This window comes from Oryzias latipes, chromosome 21 (genome assembly GCF_002234675.1).
Source record: "Oryzias latipes chromosome 21, ASM223467v1".
In the NCBI taxonomy this organism is placed as follows: Eukaryota; Metazoa; Chordata; class Actinopteri; order Beloniformes; family Adrianichthyidae; genus Oryzias; species Oryzias latipes.
Genome location: NC_019879.2, coordinates 10,968,738 through 10,983,700, shown reverse-complemented (window position 1 = coordinate 10,983,700; position 14,963 = coordinate 10,968,738). Strand labels below are relative to the sequence as shown.

The window sequence follows — 14,963 nt, the reverse complement described above, 5'->3', positions numbered from 1 at the left end:
AGTGAATGAATAATGGACATATTGTAAGCGCTTTGAGCGTCTGGAAAAGCACGTATAAATCCATTATTATTATTAAATTAAAACAGGATTTAGAGACTTGACTAGCTGCCCCACACAGCAAAATATGTATTTGCTTATCGAGGAAAAATCATATTTAAACATTTGAAAGACCAACTCCAATCTTTTTATTGATCTATTTTCAAAGTATTCCCAGTGGTCTTTGATTGTGATGTTTTTAGCCAAAATCAAAAATCGTTTTCTAGGACACAATTTCTGCAAGGTGGCAGGAGTTCATTAGAAACTCACCTCTGAGTTGTTGGGGGTGGAGTTAGCCTGCCCTAATTCCCCACTTCCTGTTGCTGAGAGCTCTCTGTTCACATGCTCTCCTGCTAGCTTACAGTCCCTCACAACCCCAACCTAACATTAGCAGCTCAACAAAAACGGTGAGTAATATTGGAGCTATCTAGCCCAGCAGTTTTGATCCAGATACCAGCTAGACGAGGAAAACAAAGAGGTACATAGATCTATTTGTCTACAAGTGGATGCATGAGCAGGGAGCTTGTGGCCCGGCCAGCACATTTTCTACATAACAAATACAATCTTTTTCAAATTACATTTTTTCGTCTGCTCCAGATTCACAACAATTTGAATGAAGAAATACTCAAAAAAGCAGTATTGAGATACATTTTTTCATATATGTCCTTCATCTTCAGAAAAATACCACAAAAACATGTTACATATACCATGGCCTTTAAAACAGAAATAAAAAAAAGATTAAAACGCTATTAAAACTTGAAAAACTGTGGCCTCGCAGTCAGCAGAACCCTGCTTTGAAGCCCATCTGGAACCTTTCTGTTTGGGGTGTGCATGTTCTTCTCATGCATGCATAGGTTTTGTCCAGACACTCCAGCTTCCTCCCATGGCCCAAAAACATGCTTCATAGGTTCATTGGTGTCTCTAATTTGTCCATTAGGGGTAAATGTGAGTGTGTGGTTGTGTAAACCCAGCTTTAGCCCTATGGAAGCTGAGATAAGCTTCAGTGGGTTTGCCTCTGAGATATGTTTGGTAAATAAATAAAAATGAAAGAAAAAAAAACGACATCAAACCACTTGCTATCTACAATCAATTTTCAAGGGACAGTAGTAAAGCTAACCGGGTGCATTAGATATGCAGATTCAGTACAAGCCTCAGAAGAGGACCTGTCAGTTTTACAGAGGGCGGCCGTGGTGCAGTGGTTGACCTCTGATCGGAATATTGCAGGTTTGATTCCCTCCTTGCCTGCCTATGTGTCAATGTGTCCTTGGGCAAGACACTGAACCCCGCCTTGTCTCTGGTGGAAGGTTGGCGCCTGTGTTTGGCAGCGGAGCCACCCTTAGTGTGTGAGTGTGTGAATGTGTGAATGGGTTTGTGACTGTAAAGCGATTTGGGCCTTTGAGGAAGGTTGAAAACGTGCTAATACAACTTTACGCTATTTACCGTTTTACCATTTACATAAAACTGACAAGCAAATGACAACATTAAATACCCAACACTAGAAACCATAACAATGTTGTAGTTTGTACGGAGATATTTTTTAGAATTAACATAGTATATACTTACTTTTCATTCATGTCAACAGGTTTAATTCAATAATATTCTTTCTTTTTTGTAATTGTAATTTTTATTTTTTTTGTTGGGCCTTTTAATTATTATTTTGAGATTACATTCAATATATATTTACTTTGAATCTATGTGCCCAGATAGCAATATTTCCAACTACTCAATCAATATTCTTACAGTTCCTTCCCTGTTGTAATACCATTAATTCATAATCTTAAATTGCACAAACATATCTAAACTTTCAAATCAGGTTCTCAAAGTTTTTTCAATGTTTTCATTTTTGAATCACTGTTGTAAGAATTTGTTTCCTTGTACTTTAAATCAGTGTATATGTATGTACTTGAATTTTGTGTTATCAAATTTTAACACATTTTTTCAACCAGTATTTAATGTTTTCATTAAATGTATATATTATGTTGATCTATATTCTCAGATTTCAATTAGTTTATTTACATGAATATTTTAAAATGTCTTTTTATACAGTCAGAATTTTTTTAATGCATCTTCTAAACCTGTTTGTCCCTTTCGGGGTCACGGGGCTGCCGGGGCCTATCCCACCCACTCAAGGGCGAAGGCAGAGGACATCCTGGACAGGTCGCCTGTCTGTTGCAGGGCCACAGTCGCACACCCATGCACACTCATATTCACACCTAGGGACAATTTAGAGAAACCAATTAACCTTTGAAGCAGGTCTTTGGATTGTGGGAGGAAGCCAGAGTGCCCGTTTTTTTAACAAAACTGTTAAATAATATTATTACTATTGTTATTATTGTTTTTTTTTCAATGTCATGCAACCACCATCAACCAAAATTTGGTGATTTACTGTGCCAGTCCCAAGTCTAGGTGAATGCAGAAGGTTTTGTCAGAAGGTGGATGAGGCATAAAATGGAACTAAATCAGTCATGTGCATCACAAACAGAACTTTCATACTGGATTTGTTATCATGACCCGCCACGACCGCCACCAAATAATATTGTTGTGGGTAAAACTTACCAAATACATCATAATTGATACTATCTGTTTTTCATAGGCAATGAGTTTGCTAAAGTTTTTGTGGATTTTATCAAAATGCTTAAAAAAATCTTGACTCTAAAAAGTTTTGAATTTTCTGTCATATTTTGATGAAGTGGGCTTTATAGGCTTTATAAGCAGCGATCTAACAGAATTGCAGAGGGAACTAAAAAACTGCTGTTTTTGATCAATTTTCTGCATTTTCTGTGGTTATACAGTAGTGCCGTGGCACACAATTCCTGTCATGTGACTAAATGTGCTTAAAAAAAAGTTCCTATCAAGACTGCTGCCATCTGATGGCGCCCAGTCTGGATGGCGTGGATTGCATCATCTCGCTGCTGCTTATAAAGAAGGGAGGATTAGAAATGGATTGCAACTGTGCCATTTACACTCAACCACAAAACCACATTAACAAGGCAGAGGCTTTTGTTTGTTTGTTACTGTGGCGTTTTGGGTGTCAAGATGTCTCTTAAAAATCACTTTAGTTTTCAGAAACCATAGTCCTTCACTTTTTTTCACTTGAAAAATGTTTATAAAAAAGGGATAATGATAATTTCCTCCCGCATGTCATATTTTCCTGAATTTGCCCAACCATACCTCAAAAATGTGTATGCCAGAAACCTCTGGATTATGTTGTTAGGGAGAGGGAAAAAAGAAAGGAAAGAGCTGGGCTTTATTTTTGGCAGCCAACGTGGAAGTCTGGCTTCTTAAAAAAGCAGCAGTGACGATGGCGGTGGAGGCCTCCGTGCTGCGGTGGCTGCTTGGGTTTTGGGTGACAGAAGCTCCTTGTGCGTCTGCAGCATCTCTCTCGTCGCTCACTCCAGCCTCTCTCCCTCAATCCATCCATCATCTGTCTGCAGCATTCCTAAAAACGACTCCTCACATCCGTGTCTGCCTGTGTGTTTGTTTTCATGTGTACTTTTGTTAAAATAGTCATACCGCGTGTGCATGTGTTCACTCCCCAAAGAGTAAAAACCCTTCAGCTCCCCTCAGAGCTTTCGGCACTCACCCTCACTGGAGTCGACTGTTTGCCTCCACGTCAATGGTCTCCTGGGTTTTCTATAACCTGACTCCTAAATAATGACAAAGACATTCCCTTTCAGACATATTTGAAAGGAAAACCAGATCATCTATTGATTCTCTGTCTTTTACTAACTGATGATGATGATGATCGTCCAATGCCTCTGTCCCTAAAGACCCACTTCAATGAAAATTGTGTTTTTAACATGTTCTAATGGCATCAGCTGATTTATTTTGTTTTGGTATTCCTGATTGAATAATGCTTCAGAATTTTAAAAGTGGGTTTGAATCTTATAAATATTCCATAAAGAACATCAAATCAGGTTAAGTGGCAAAAACGTAAGGACCCACTCCGATACAATTGGTGTTTTTAACATGTTCTTGAGGCATTTTTCTGATGATGGAAGACACAAAAAAGCTTTAACTTGCATGTCTGAGTTTTTCTTTATGCAAATCGTGGTGAATCAGGAGCAGACGAAAAAATACAGTTACACCATGGTCGGGATCCTTGCTCCTCTCAATTCTGATCAACTAGTAGATAACTAGTAGACAACTGTCTTTGTTTTCATCGTCTGAGCTGGAATCTGGATCTGAACTTTACGGCTGGGTAGCTCAATTATTGTTGTTGCACCAGTAATGTGAGGTTGGGGTAGTGAGGAGCTGTAAGCTAGCAGTAGATCGTGTATACAAATGGATGATGGGAAGGATAGCCGGCTTACTCCGTGCCAACAGTACCAACAAGTCAGAGGTGAAATTTTCTAATAAACTACTACCGTTTTGCAGAAACTACGTCTTCGAAAACGACAATATAATCGGGGAGAGACTTTAAGTTAGTTGTCAAAACTCGATTGTGACCAGAGAAAATGTTTGAACATTTAGACTTTTATCTCATTCCATTGAGTTATTGAGCTAAAATGCTGTTTTCATAACACATCAAAGGGGACGTGTTTGTTCTCCAAGGAAACCCAGACAAAAAGCAGCAGAGTGGAACATTTAGGAGGTAAAAACAGTGAGGAGGCATCAGCTACGTTTCCAACCACATCGCTGACACACCCATCATTTAGCCTTGATTTTTTTTCTGCTCCAAACAGAAGCATAACAGTCATCAAAATCCTTCAATTGGAGCACAATTTAAGTTTTGGTGACAAATAAGACTCACTTGATGAAAGGAAAACAATGTGTTTTTTGTTGAACCATTAGGGGTTGTAAACTTATATAAACCCAGTATTTAGAAATGTGCTGCAGCACAGGTTAAAATTGATTCTCTTATCATCCTGTGTAAGCTACTTTTCAGGGGTCAGGTATGAGGTTTGCACACCTTGGTATGTTCACAGAGGAGACAATAGCCAACGGTGATAAAAAAGTTAGCCAAAAATGAATAAATCCATGGAAATATGTTACTAGTCATTTGTCCTGTTACATATAAACTCCCTCATTGTCCAGAACATGCCCATTTCTGTGAAAAGGGCATGTGTTTTACAATTAAAGCTATTTATAATTTTAAGGACCCACTCTGATCATCCATTGAACTATTTTTCATGGTCAAATAAAAAAACCTGTGTTGTTTTCTAGGACATGGTTTCTGCAGAGCAGCAGGAGTTTAACAGAAATTCACCTCTGAGCTGTGGGCAGGAGTATTGGTGCGGAGCTACCTCGCCCCACTTCCCGTCACCCTCTCGCTCGCTTACATAGCTTACAGCCTCTCACATCCCCAACCTAACATCACTGGTGAAAACAAAAATGGCAAGCAATATTAGAGCTATTTGGCCGTATAGTTTAGTCAGATATCAGCTCAGACAAGGAAAAAAAAGACATACGTGGATCTATTTGTCTGCAAGTGGATGCATCAGAATGGAGCGGAGCAGGGAGCTTGTGGTCCACCCAGCATATTTTTTACGTCACAAATAACCTCTCTTTCAATCAGCTTTTTTGTCAGCTCCTGATTTACAATGATTTGAATAAAGAAATTCTCAGAAATGCAATTTTAAGATGAATTTTCTTAAAATATACACTCCATCATCAGAAAAATGCCACAACCACATGTTAAAAACTCAATTTTCCTCTAATTGGGTCTCTAAATACTGAGGAGTCATTCACTTGTTAGGTTGGCTGTGATATGTAAGCTCTATTCATGAAACTAGCGGATTTTAAACTAAAGCTCCAAGAAAAAGGTTGTATTTAAAAAGGGACAAACCTCCATGAAGTTTGGATGGAGGTTTGCGTTCTGTGATTTCTTGCCCACTTTGGAAAGTAAATACCCTCACTCATTCTGGAAGGCTTCCTGCTGTGAGGCACGCTGTAGCTGCAGCTACAGTTCACATGTGTAATGCGTCACAGCTAGTAGAAAAAAAAACATGCAGAGTGCATTCCTCCTCATCAGTGATATTATTCTTGGCTTTTAGAGCAGATTCTGACACCTGAACTGGAAACTCTCTGAACCTGTTGCACTGAGTACAGGAATAGTCCACTTCTATGGTGTGCTAACAGGGCATTTGTGGAAAATATTTTTGCCTTTTTCACAATAAATGCGAGCGTTTGACACAAAGTTCCCTTTTACCATGAGACATTAAGTAGGGTAATTGCTTTTGACAACAAGCAAAGACACAAAAAGGACCAAACTGTGGGCAGAAAATTGAAGTCTGCATTAAAAAATTCTCCTTTTTTATAGGCCTGCGTTTCATGAAGTTTTATCATCTTTGGGAAGCAAGGTCACAGGTTGAAGTTCGTATAGCACAGCCACTTCATAAATTTTCCACATGTTGCACGCATGAAAATTAGTCATATGTGAATAAATTTCACAGACCGTTTCAAAGACTATCAATGATGAACCATATTACTCTAAAACTATACGGAAGAAGTACAAATAAACCACGCAAAAAATCGTTAATGATTGTAGAGCATGATCTGTGCATGATAATTGTGCTGTTTATCTGCAAGTCATTAGTGATTCATGCGTCAATTCCATAATTTTTATGTGAAATGTGCGCCGTATGATATGAAAGTAGCACATGCGTGAAAAGTCCATTTGACATACGTGGAACGGTCGTGGAAAGCCAGACATTTGAAAATGATTCTTGCAAAAATTACGTACAATTGTGTAGAATTTATGTAATAATTATGTATGAGCGACGTTAAAATATGCATAAAGTGAGAAAAGACGTGTCAAATGAAACCTTCCAAGGACATCTGCGCACATAAACAAATGACAAACGCAAGAAACACTCATGAATTACATTTATCATGCTTGTATCACGCAAGTACGGAGCCAGTGTCCTGACATGGAAAAAATAAAATATATCTTGTTCCCACAAATTAATATCTTGTTCCCACAAATTAATATTCCATTCCCACAAAATATTATTGCCCGGACGGAGGGCATATATGTGTTTATGAATGACTTATGACGTGAATAATTATTTCGTTCACACAAATTAATTATTTCGAAGGAACGAAATAGTATTTCGAGGGAACAGAATATTAATTTGTGGAAAGAAGATATTAATTTGCGGCAACAAGATATTAATTTGCGGGAACGAGACATATTTTATTTTTTCCATGTTAAGGCCCGTACACACCGGGACGAATATTCGCCAGGCGTTATTCGCCAGCGTTTTTCGCCACGTTTTTTGTGTTCACACCCAGGCGATTTTCGCTGACGATGAGTGGAGTGAACATGCAATTTCATTCCCTGACATTAGATGGCGCTTAATGTAAAACAGAAATACTCCTGTACACAAGGTGGCGCTGCGCAACTTTACGCTTCTTAAAGTCGCTTTTCACTCAGAAGAAGAGAGCAAGTATTTACACGCTTGTCAGAATCAAACAAAGAAAACATGAATATTTCAAGCACCAGTAGCTCCAACTGGTGCTTGGTTCGGGGATGTTTTAGAATGTCCGTCATTATTGCTTCGCGGCTGTGTAGACGCTACTTGGCGTCTATCTTCTTCGCTGGTATGTGTGCTCAGCAAGGCAGTTTTGTGTTTGAGCGCCCCCAAGTTGTGTTTTACTGTAATTTCAGAAGCTCCAGACACGTGAGCAAAAGCGCCGTTCTCATTGGTCGAGTAGATTTCGACGCGACGCGTCGAAAAAAAAAAACGAACCCGAGGCGTTTTTTTTTTTTGACGCTTTAACGCCTGGCGTTTTTTCGCGTCGGTGTGCACACTCTCATTGGGGCCCTTTGTTTAGTCACGAGGCGTTAAACGTCGGCGAAAATCGCCGGCGAAATTCGTCCCGGTGTGAACAGGCCTTTAGGACACGGACTCCGTACTAAAGAATGGTTATTCTGACAAATGTAACGACTGAGTAATAGCTGTTTATTTCTCTGTAGAAGTCTATTAGAGTTTTGCTTCTTGGAGTCAGCAGGAACTTGGAATGCGAGAAGGGAAAGCGCAGTTCTCTGATAGTGTTCAGAAACTATATTTCAGAGACGTTGTGTCCCACTTCCGGTGATTAACCGTGACTCTTATTTTGAAGGATGAAACGGAAGTTAGACGGATCCTGTTTACAGGCGCGCGCGCAGCGAGTTCAGCGCTCAGACTCAATCAGCGCTCAGACCGCTCACACATAGAGGGCCACTCCGCTCACCGGACCAGCTCGTTCCTTTGATGGATTGTCCTGGAACTCGTGTCCTCCTCTCCGCGGGATAAACTTTACATCTCACTGCTTTTATCATGGGAATATACCGCCGCTGTTTGCTGCTCTGTGGATATACTCAGCCTTAATGGAAACTATGACACCGCTGCAGGGGACCATGGGACAGCAAAGGTCCGAGTCTCTGACCGGGGAGAATAAGTATCTCCCCGAAAACAAAAAGGTACTAAAAATGTTCTACTTGGGTCTTTACGGGGAGGACGAACCGGGTTCTGGTGTGTGCGGTTTCTCTGGTACCGAGGTCCCGTTGCGTTCATCTAGTGTGGTAAACACGGACTGTCTGCTCAAAAGTCTGATTTGAAATAACTTTATTATCACACATTGATCTTTCAGCACTTTTGACCAAATGATGTTCAATCTTTTTTATATATATACATATTTAATTGTAAATAATTTAGTTTTTATCAGCCACACACGAGTGAATACATCATTTTAATAACGTTTGTATTTTGGTTTTAATTTCTTCATAATGTAGCTTTTTTTTAAACAACTTAAGCTTTGCTTGGTCCTTCTTTGAGACATAAAAAAGTAGCTAAAAATAGTTTTGAAAGAAAACAAATCTGAATGATTTTATTTTAGAACTGATGTTTAGCTGTAATTACAGTACATGTGGAAACGCCTATTCCCATATTTTAAAGGTTGCTGGTTTTAACAGTCATTTCATAATATTGCAAGTAACTATATTGTTTTTTAAAAAAACTCTTAATTTCAACTGTGGGAGGTAAAAAAAAAATAAAGTGGTTTTGCATATTTTTAAACATCTGCATGAAGCTGAAGATTTCATGCGCATATGTTTGGTGAAGTTGTTGTAAACAGCGCCCCCTTCCATGAAGAAGAGGAAACGCAGTCGGGATGTGGGTGCAGAAACCTTCCAGTGGGGGTCCTGACGGACTCAGATCAATGTTGAAAACCATGTCAAGTCTGTCTCTGTTCTCCAAAAATGTTTTTTTAAACAAAGGTAGTTAAAGAAACAACACTACATAACTATAAAATAATCATATATTTAAAAAATGTGGCGTTCTAATTTTTTTTAAGTTGCCCTACTTGTCCTTGTTTTTTTTTTGTTTTTGGTTTCAGGGCATAGAGTCATTTATTTTTTGTTTACTAATAAATGATCTGATCTTCAGGTCAAATTGTTGCACTCCTTTTAAGTTTCTTCACGTTTTTAAATTTATTTGCAGCATTGCAAGCTCTTTTCAGCCCCTTGAAAGGTCCGAAAAAGGATTTGAAACAGAGGAAGTGAACCTTTTTATATAAGACGCTGACTGTGAAGATGTCCTCATGTCTCATGTCTGTATTCCCGAGTTAACGTTGTGTTAGATTCATGTGATTGCCACCGTAAGCGTTAACCAAACTCCCGCCAGGTTTCTGCAGACATTTTTCTTTTTGTTTCATGCTCTTTATGTTTGTTTGTTTGTTTGTTTGTCTATTTTGTGCTTTTCTCCAAAAAAAGCACAATCAAGCTGTCATCATTAAAAATATTTCTGCCTCCTTTATGCCTGATTTTAAAAAAAGAAGAGGATTATGGTTCCAGCAAAAACATGGAGAATTGAACAGGTGATTCTTTTTTTTATTAGCCAAGAAGTGTCTATAAAACTAAAGTGAATCTGTTTATTTCAAGGAGCTGGTAAAACAAAAAAGTTCCCCATTTATGATTTATTGATCTAAAGCTGTTGGGGAGGACTTTCCCCTGCAGGCCAGTTTTGTGATTTTCATCATATGACTTATTTTGTTAGGTAGCTTTGTCCACCACAAGCCTTCTAACTGAGGAATGTAACTGTGTTAATATTGCAAGCGAGTAAAGAAAGTTAAGACTTATTACAGGGGATTTTTGTCTGATAAAAATAAGAAAAGTGATAGTAAATAAGCCATAAAGATATCTCCCACTCCCATATGGGGGCTTTATGTTGCTTACGGTTTATTGAGAGAACAGGAGTCCTGGTGCGTATCATGCAAGAGTGATATATTGCTCATCTTTATGGTCTTGTTTCCTCTTCTGCACTTGTTGCTTCATCTCTTCCTGACCAGTCTGCGCGTGTCTTTGCACGGCGCTGACTGTGGACTTTACGGCCGGTGTATGTGTCCCCCTTTCATGTATTTGTTCCGTTTCTTTGCAGAAAATGAAGACCCTGGCGCAGAGGCGACAGTCGGCTCCCTCGCTGGTCATCAGCAAAGCCCTCACTAGATCCAGGAGCACGTCCAGGTAACAGCTAACACCCCCTGTTTCCATTCGAATGAGACTCTTCAGCGCTTGTTGGGCTTCGGTCGCAATTTCAGGCCAAACCAAGAGTGATTTCAATGACAGAACTGCTTCTTCTGAGAGCCTTAACATGAACTTTCCTCCTATCCTGTGACCAAAGTGCAACATTTTGTGAAAACTGTCCATTTCAATCACCTTTTGATTTATTGTAAAAGAGTTTCCAGTGGTATTTTAAATATGGTTATGCAGTTTTTAGATAACATCCATTTTCTGGGACATGAGTACTGCGTGCAGAGCAGCAGTAGTTCATTAAAAATTCACCTCTGAGTTGTAGGTGAGACCATTGATGGTCTTCCTTCCCATCACTTATCAGTTTAAGTGAAAGTCTATCTGTTACACACCTAGATGTGTGAAATTTGCTCTCTGCTGGGAACCATTTGGTGGTTTAAACCCCCCACTGCTGAGTGTCAAGCCCAGTTTTCGAGTCTTTAGTATGACTCGGCCTGGATTTGAACTCACGACCTTCCAGTCACAGGGCGGACACTCTACTACAAGGCCACTGAGCTGGTGGTTACACACTCTCCAGCAAGCTTACAGCCCCTCACATTCCCGACCTAACATTAGCATGTATAACATCCATCATGTAGAACATGTTAAAAAAAAAACAGAAAACCTCATTTTCATTGGAGTTGGTCTCTAAGGCTTTAAGCCTGGAAAAGCAGTTGCATACATTTGGTGGTACATCTTACTGTTGAACCTTTGGTGGTTTTTGTCTCTGACTGTTCCCAGAAAAACTCAGGCCGGGACTAAATGAGCTGCTAACACAACGATTAGTAGGATAAAACCATCATGCAGGCTCACAGCTCTGGACCTTTAGAGTCTATAAGTGGAAGACAGTAGCGACAGATATGTGTCTTGCGTGAATGTTTCGCATTATAGAGGCTTTAACTTTCATTTTTGCACAATAATTCCATGTTTTTTTAGCCGATTATTAGAAGGCTGGACTTAAAGGCTGGGTCACCATGGGGGTTTGAAATGCTTACTTCTTCTAGAGCTATCAACCTTTTCATCACCCTCGTATCACTCAAATCCTTTCCTCTTCCTTTTACGGGATAGGAAATAAGCCATTAGAGAAAGCCTTCAGGGACGGGGTTTATTTCTTTAAAACTCTGCTGGCTACAGCGTTTAGCTGGCTGTTTCCGAGCATCCGTCAGAGCGGCCTTGTCTTTAATAGCACCACCGCTCTTGATGGGTTCTACGTGCACGTCAGACTGATTGGACCGTGAAACGCCAACACTTAGGCTGGCGCTGAAGGAATCCGTCAACAATCTTGAATGGGTTAATTCTTTGGGGATGTAATTTGTGTCTGCTAATGAAAGTTAGGGGGACTCGGTCTGTTTGCAGGTACAGCTAGAGGCCGAGACAGACGATCTACTGAGTGAAAGACAAAGAGTCTGACTGACAGAGCCACTCAGTCTGTCTGAGTCTGGCTCATGTGTGTAAAGTCAGAGAAGGTGTGGAGCCAGGGCTCGACACGCTCAGCTGTCACCCTTGACCTCTGACATCCCACCAGGAGGTGTGAATGTGTTCATTATTGAGTGAGTCTGCGCGGGGAGACCAGGGCTAACTTTGACTTTTAAATAATTTTGTCTCTTTTTCCCCCCCAAGGAATTCACGTTTCATTGTGAAGTATCTTTTGATTTATTTTCCTGTGGTCTTTTAATTATGATTATGCAGTTTTTATTTCTGCCAAAATCCAAAAACGTGTCTCGTTTTTTAGGACATAGTGTCTGCAGACCGGCTGCAGTTCATTAGAAATTTGACTCTGAGTTGTAGGTGAGACTATTAGTGCGAAGCAAGCCCACCCCCACATCCCGTCATCCATCTGTTGATATGCTCCTGCTAGCTTACAGCTGTTTCATTCTTTCTACAATAAAAACCAGTTTGTAAATTCAGATTGAGATGGTAGAAACCACACCTCAACGCCTTTTTGCGTTGAGCTGACTAAAAGTTTCATTTTTTTCTCAGTCATAGCGATAAGGTTTAACTTCACTACAGAACCAGCAGTCTGTAGTACCCACACAAAAGGCCATTTTGGGTTCATATGCAAGGTTTTCATTGAGAAAATAATACTTTGTACCAGCTGTTTGGTACAGTGTTGGAAGGTTAATGATTTGAGCTCATTTTGCAGGACTTGGGAACGTTGTTTAAATTAGAGACCTACTCTGATGAAAATGCTGTTCTTGGTGTTTTTAACATGTTCTCGTGGCACATTTTCTAATAATGGAGGGCAGATGTATAGAAAATTCAGCTCCAAATTCATTTTTGACTATTTCTAAATTCAAATTGCTGTGAATCAAGAGCAGACAAAAATGCTATTGGGAAAAGGCGCCTATTTGTAAAAATACACTGGGCGGGGCACAAGCTCCCTGCTCCGCTCCGCAAGGGAAGGGAAGTGGGGACGGGGTTGCTCTGGGCCAACACTCCCGCTCACAAGTCATGGGCAAATTTCTTAATGAATTCCTGCCAGTCTGCACAATCTCTGTCGTAGAAAACAACGCAGGTTTTCTGATATTGGCTAAAAACGGCGGAATCATAATTAAAGACCACTTCTTATTGTGTCCATCATGCACCACAAACCCCAAAGTTTCGGCAAATATTTGCGTTCTTCTGAAGGCTCGCGCCACAATGCCTTGTCCTGTTCCGGACTGTTCCATGCCTTATACTAAACAGTTGCCCCGCCCCTCTGTGCAGGAGCCTGGGTGACATGCTGTGACTGAACAGACTGCTGCGTTGATTGCTCATACGTGGAATACCTTTTGTTTGTTTTTTTAGATGCTAACCTGACCTAGAATGTAGTTGTTCAAGTTTTCACTTTGGGCAAATGTTGTGCAAGCATTTAAGCAGAGCATTTGTCGTTAGCTGGTGGATGTCTTAGAATTCCTTATAAGATGGAGTCATCACATCCGATTGTATTCCATTCCCTTCCCTGGCCTTTCATTCCCCCAGGGAGGCGCTTAAAAAAAATTAGCTCATATATATATGAGCTAATATATATATATATATATATATATATATATATATATATATATATATATATATATATATATATATATATATATATATATATATATATATATATATATATATATATATATATATATATAACCTCATCTCTCAGCCTCCAGGCTCCAAAATGCTATTGTAGCATTGTTCTTGTTCCTCAGGGAGTGAAATGTACACGTCTTTTAGGAGGGTCCATGCTGCATAAAACACAAGGACATAGGAGCGGCTGACGGGTCCGACCGCACCCCCTTCATCGCTCAAAGCTGCAGTGTCACCACGATGTAAGAAAGCAATAGTATTTCAATGAAAGCGCTTGAAAAAGCTCCCGTCCATCTGTCAGTCATCTCCAGCACACGCACATTCTTTACAGGCCTTTTTTAATCACCCCTGTGCGGGGCAGAAATGTGTTGATGCACTTTCCAGTTCTTGCATCAACCTCACATTGAGGATCTGATTGTCTGATTGGCTGGTCTTTGTCAGGAAACTCTAAGCTAGAAAAGGTTTTTTGCTCAAAAAGTGAAAAAAAATCAACTTAGCATCAAATAAAACTATTACTTCCAATAAATTACTTACTTTAAAAAGCATATTTGGGTTTACTCATTGTGTTTTTTTAAAAATAGAACCATGAGAAAGCAGAACTGTGAAGGGAATTTTGGTTGACTGTTTTGTTGCACAGTTGAACAGAAGCTGCTCTGTGGGTGCAGGAGACGGTGCGAGGTGGCGTGTTTTGCATGACATAATGTCGTCACATTCACATACGGAGTTGTGAATGGTTGTTTGTCTTGTCAGACTGAAACCTTTCAGTGCAATCCTTCAGAGGACTGAGGTCCTGTGGAGAAACACGCGCACGCTGTCTTTTTCACTGGTTTACTTAGTTTGTCCACTTGTGGCGTCGGAAACAAAAGTGCAGCTGCTGCTGTCTTTTTTAATCTGGATTGTATTCTCCTTTTCAGCATTTGTCTTTCTCCAGTAGATATGAAAGGGCGTTGAAGGTCAAAAAGCCAGAGGTGACCTTTGCTGAAAAATAAGACGCACAAATTCCCTCATAAGTTACGTACACACCAGACCTGTGACGCGCGTTGTAGTTCTTGCTAAATGTGCCTTCTTGAACGCGCATTTAGCCTATGGTGTTCACACTGCACTAGCAGGGAGGGGCTTCTTATTTTTCTACTGTTTACTTGCTCATTCCTGCCACCTACAGTTTGAAGAAACTTGGTGCAAATTGCTACAGTGCTGCAAATCTGGTGAATCTTGCTCCAGAATTTTTCTTTCACAGCTCTGTTTCGATATAAGGTAGACTTGGTGTCCTGTAGTTCCACAAACCACAATTATTGATTTGTCCTCCATGATCAATTTTCAAACGGTCGGCACTTCCAGGAATTAAAATGTTGTCATCCTTACATCACTACGAAATCCG

General features: G+C 40.0%; 1 protein-coding gene across 1 annotated transcript in view; it reads left to right on the top strand.

Moving 5' to 3' along the window:
• The first annotated feature begins 8,149 nt into the window (after nucleotides 1-8,149).
• The window catches only part of LOC101155476 (rho GTPase-activating protein 20), a 49,524-nt gene continuing 42,710 nt past the window's right edge, over nucleotides 8,150-14,963 (top strand). The window contains exons 1-2 of the mRNA XM_004081593.4: nucleotides 8,150-8,443; nucleotides 10,398-10,483. Of these exons, the coding sequence (XP_004081641.1) occupies nucleotides 8,351-8,443; nucleotides 10,398-10,483 (179 nt within the window). The 5' untranslated portion in view covers nucleotides 8,150-8,350. The remainder of the gene's footprint in view (nucleotides 8,444-10,397; nucleotides 10,484-14,963) is intronic.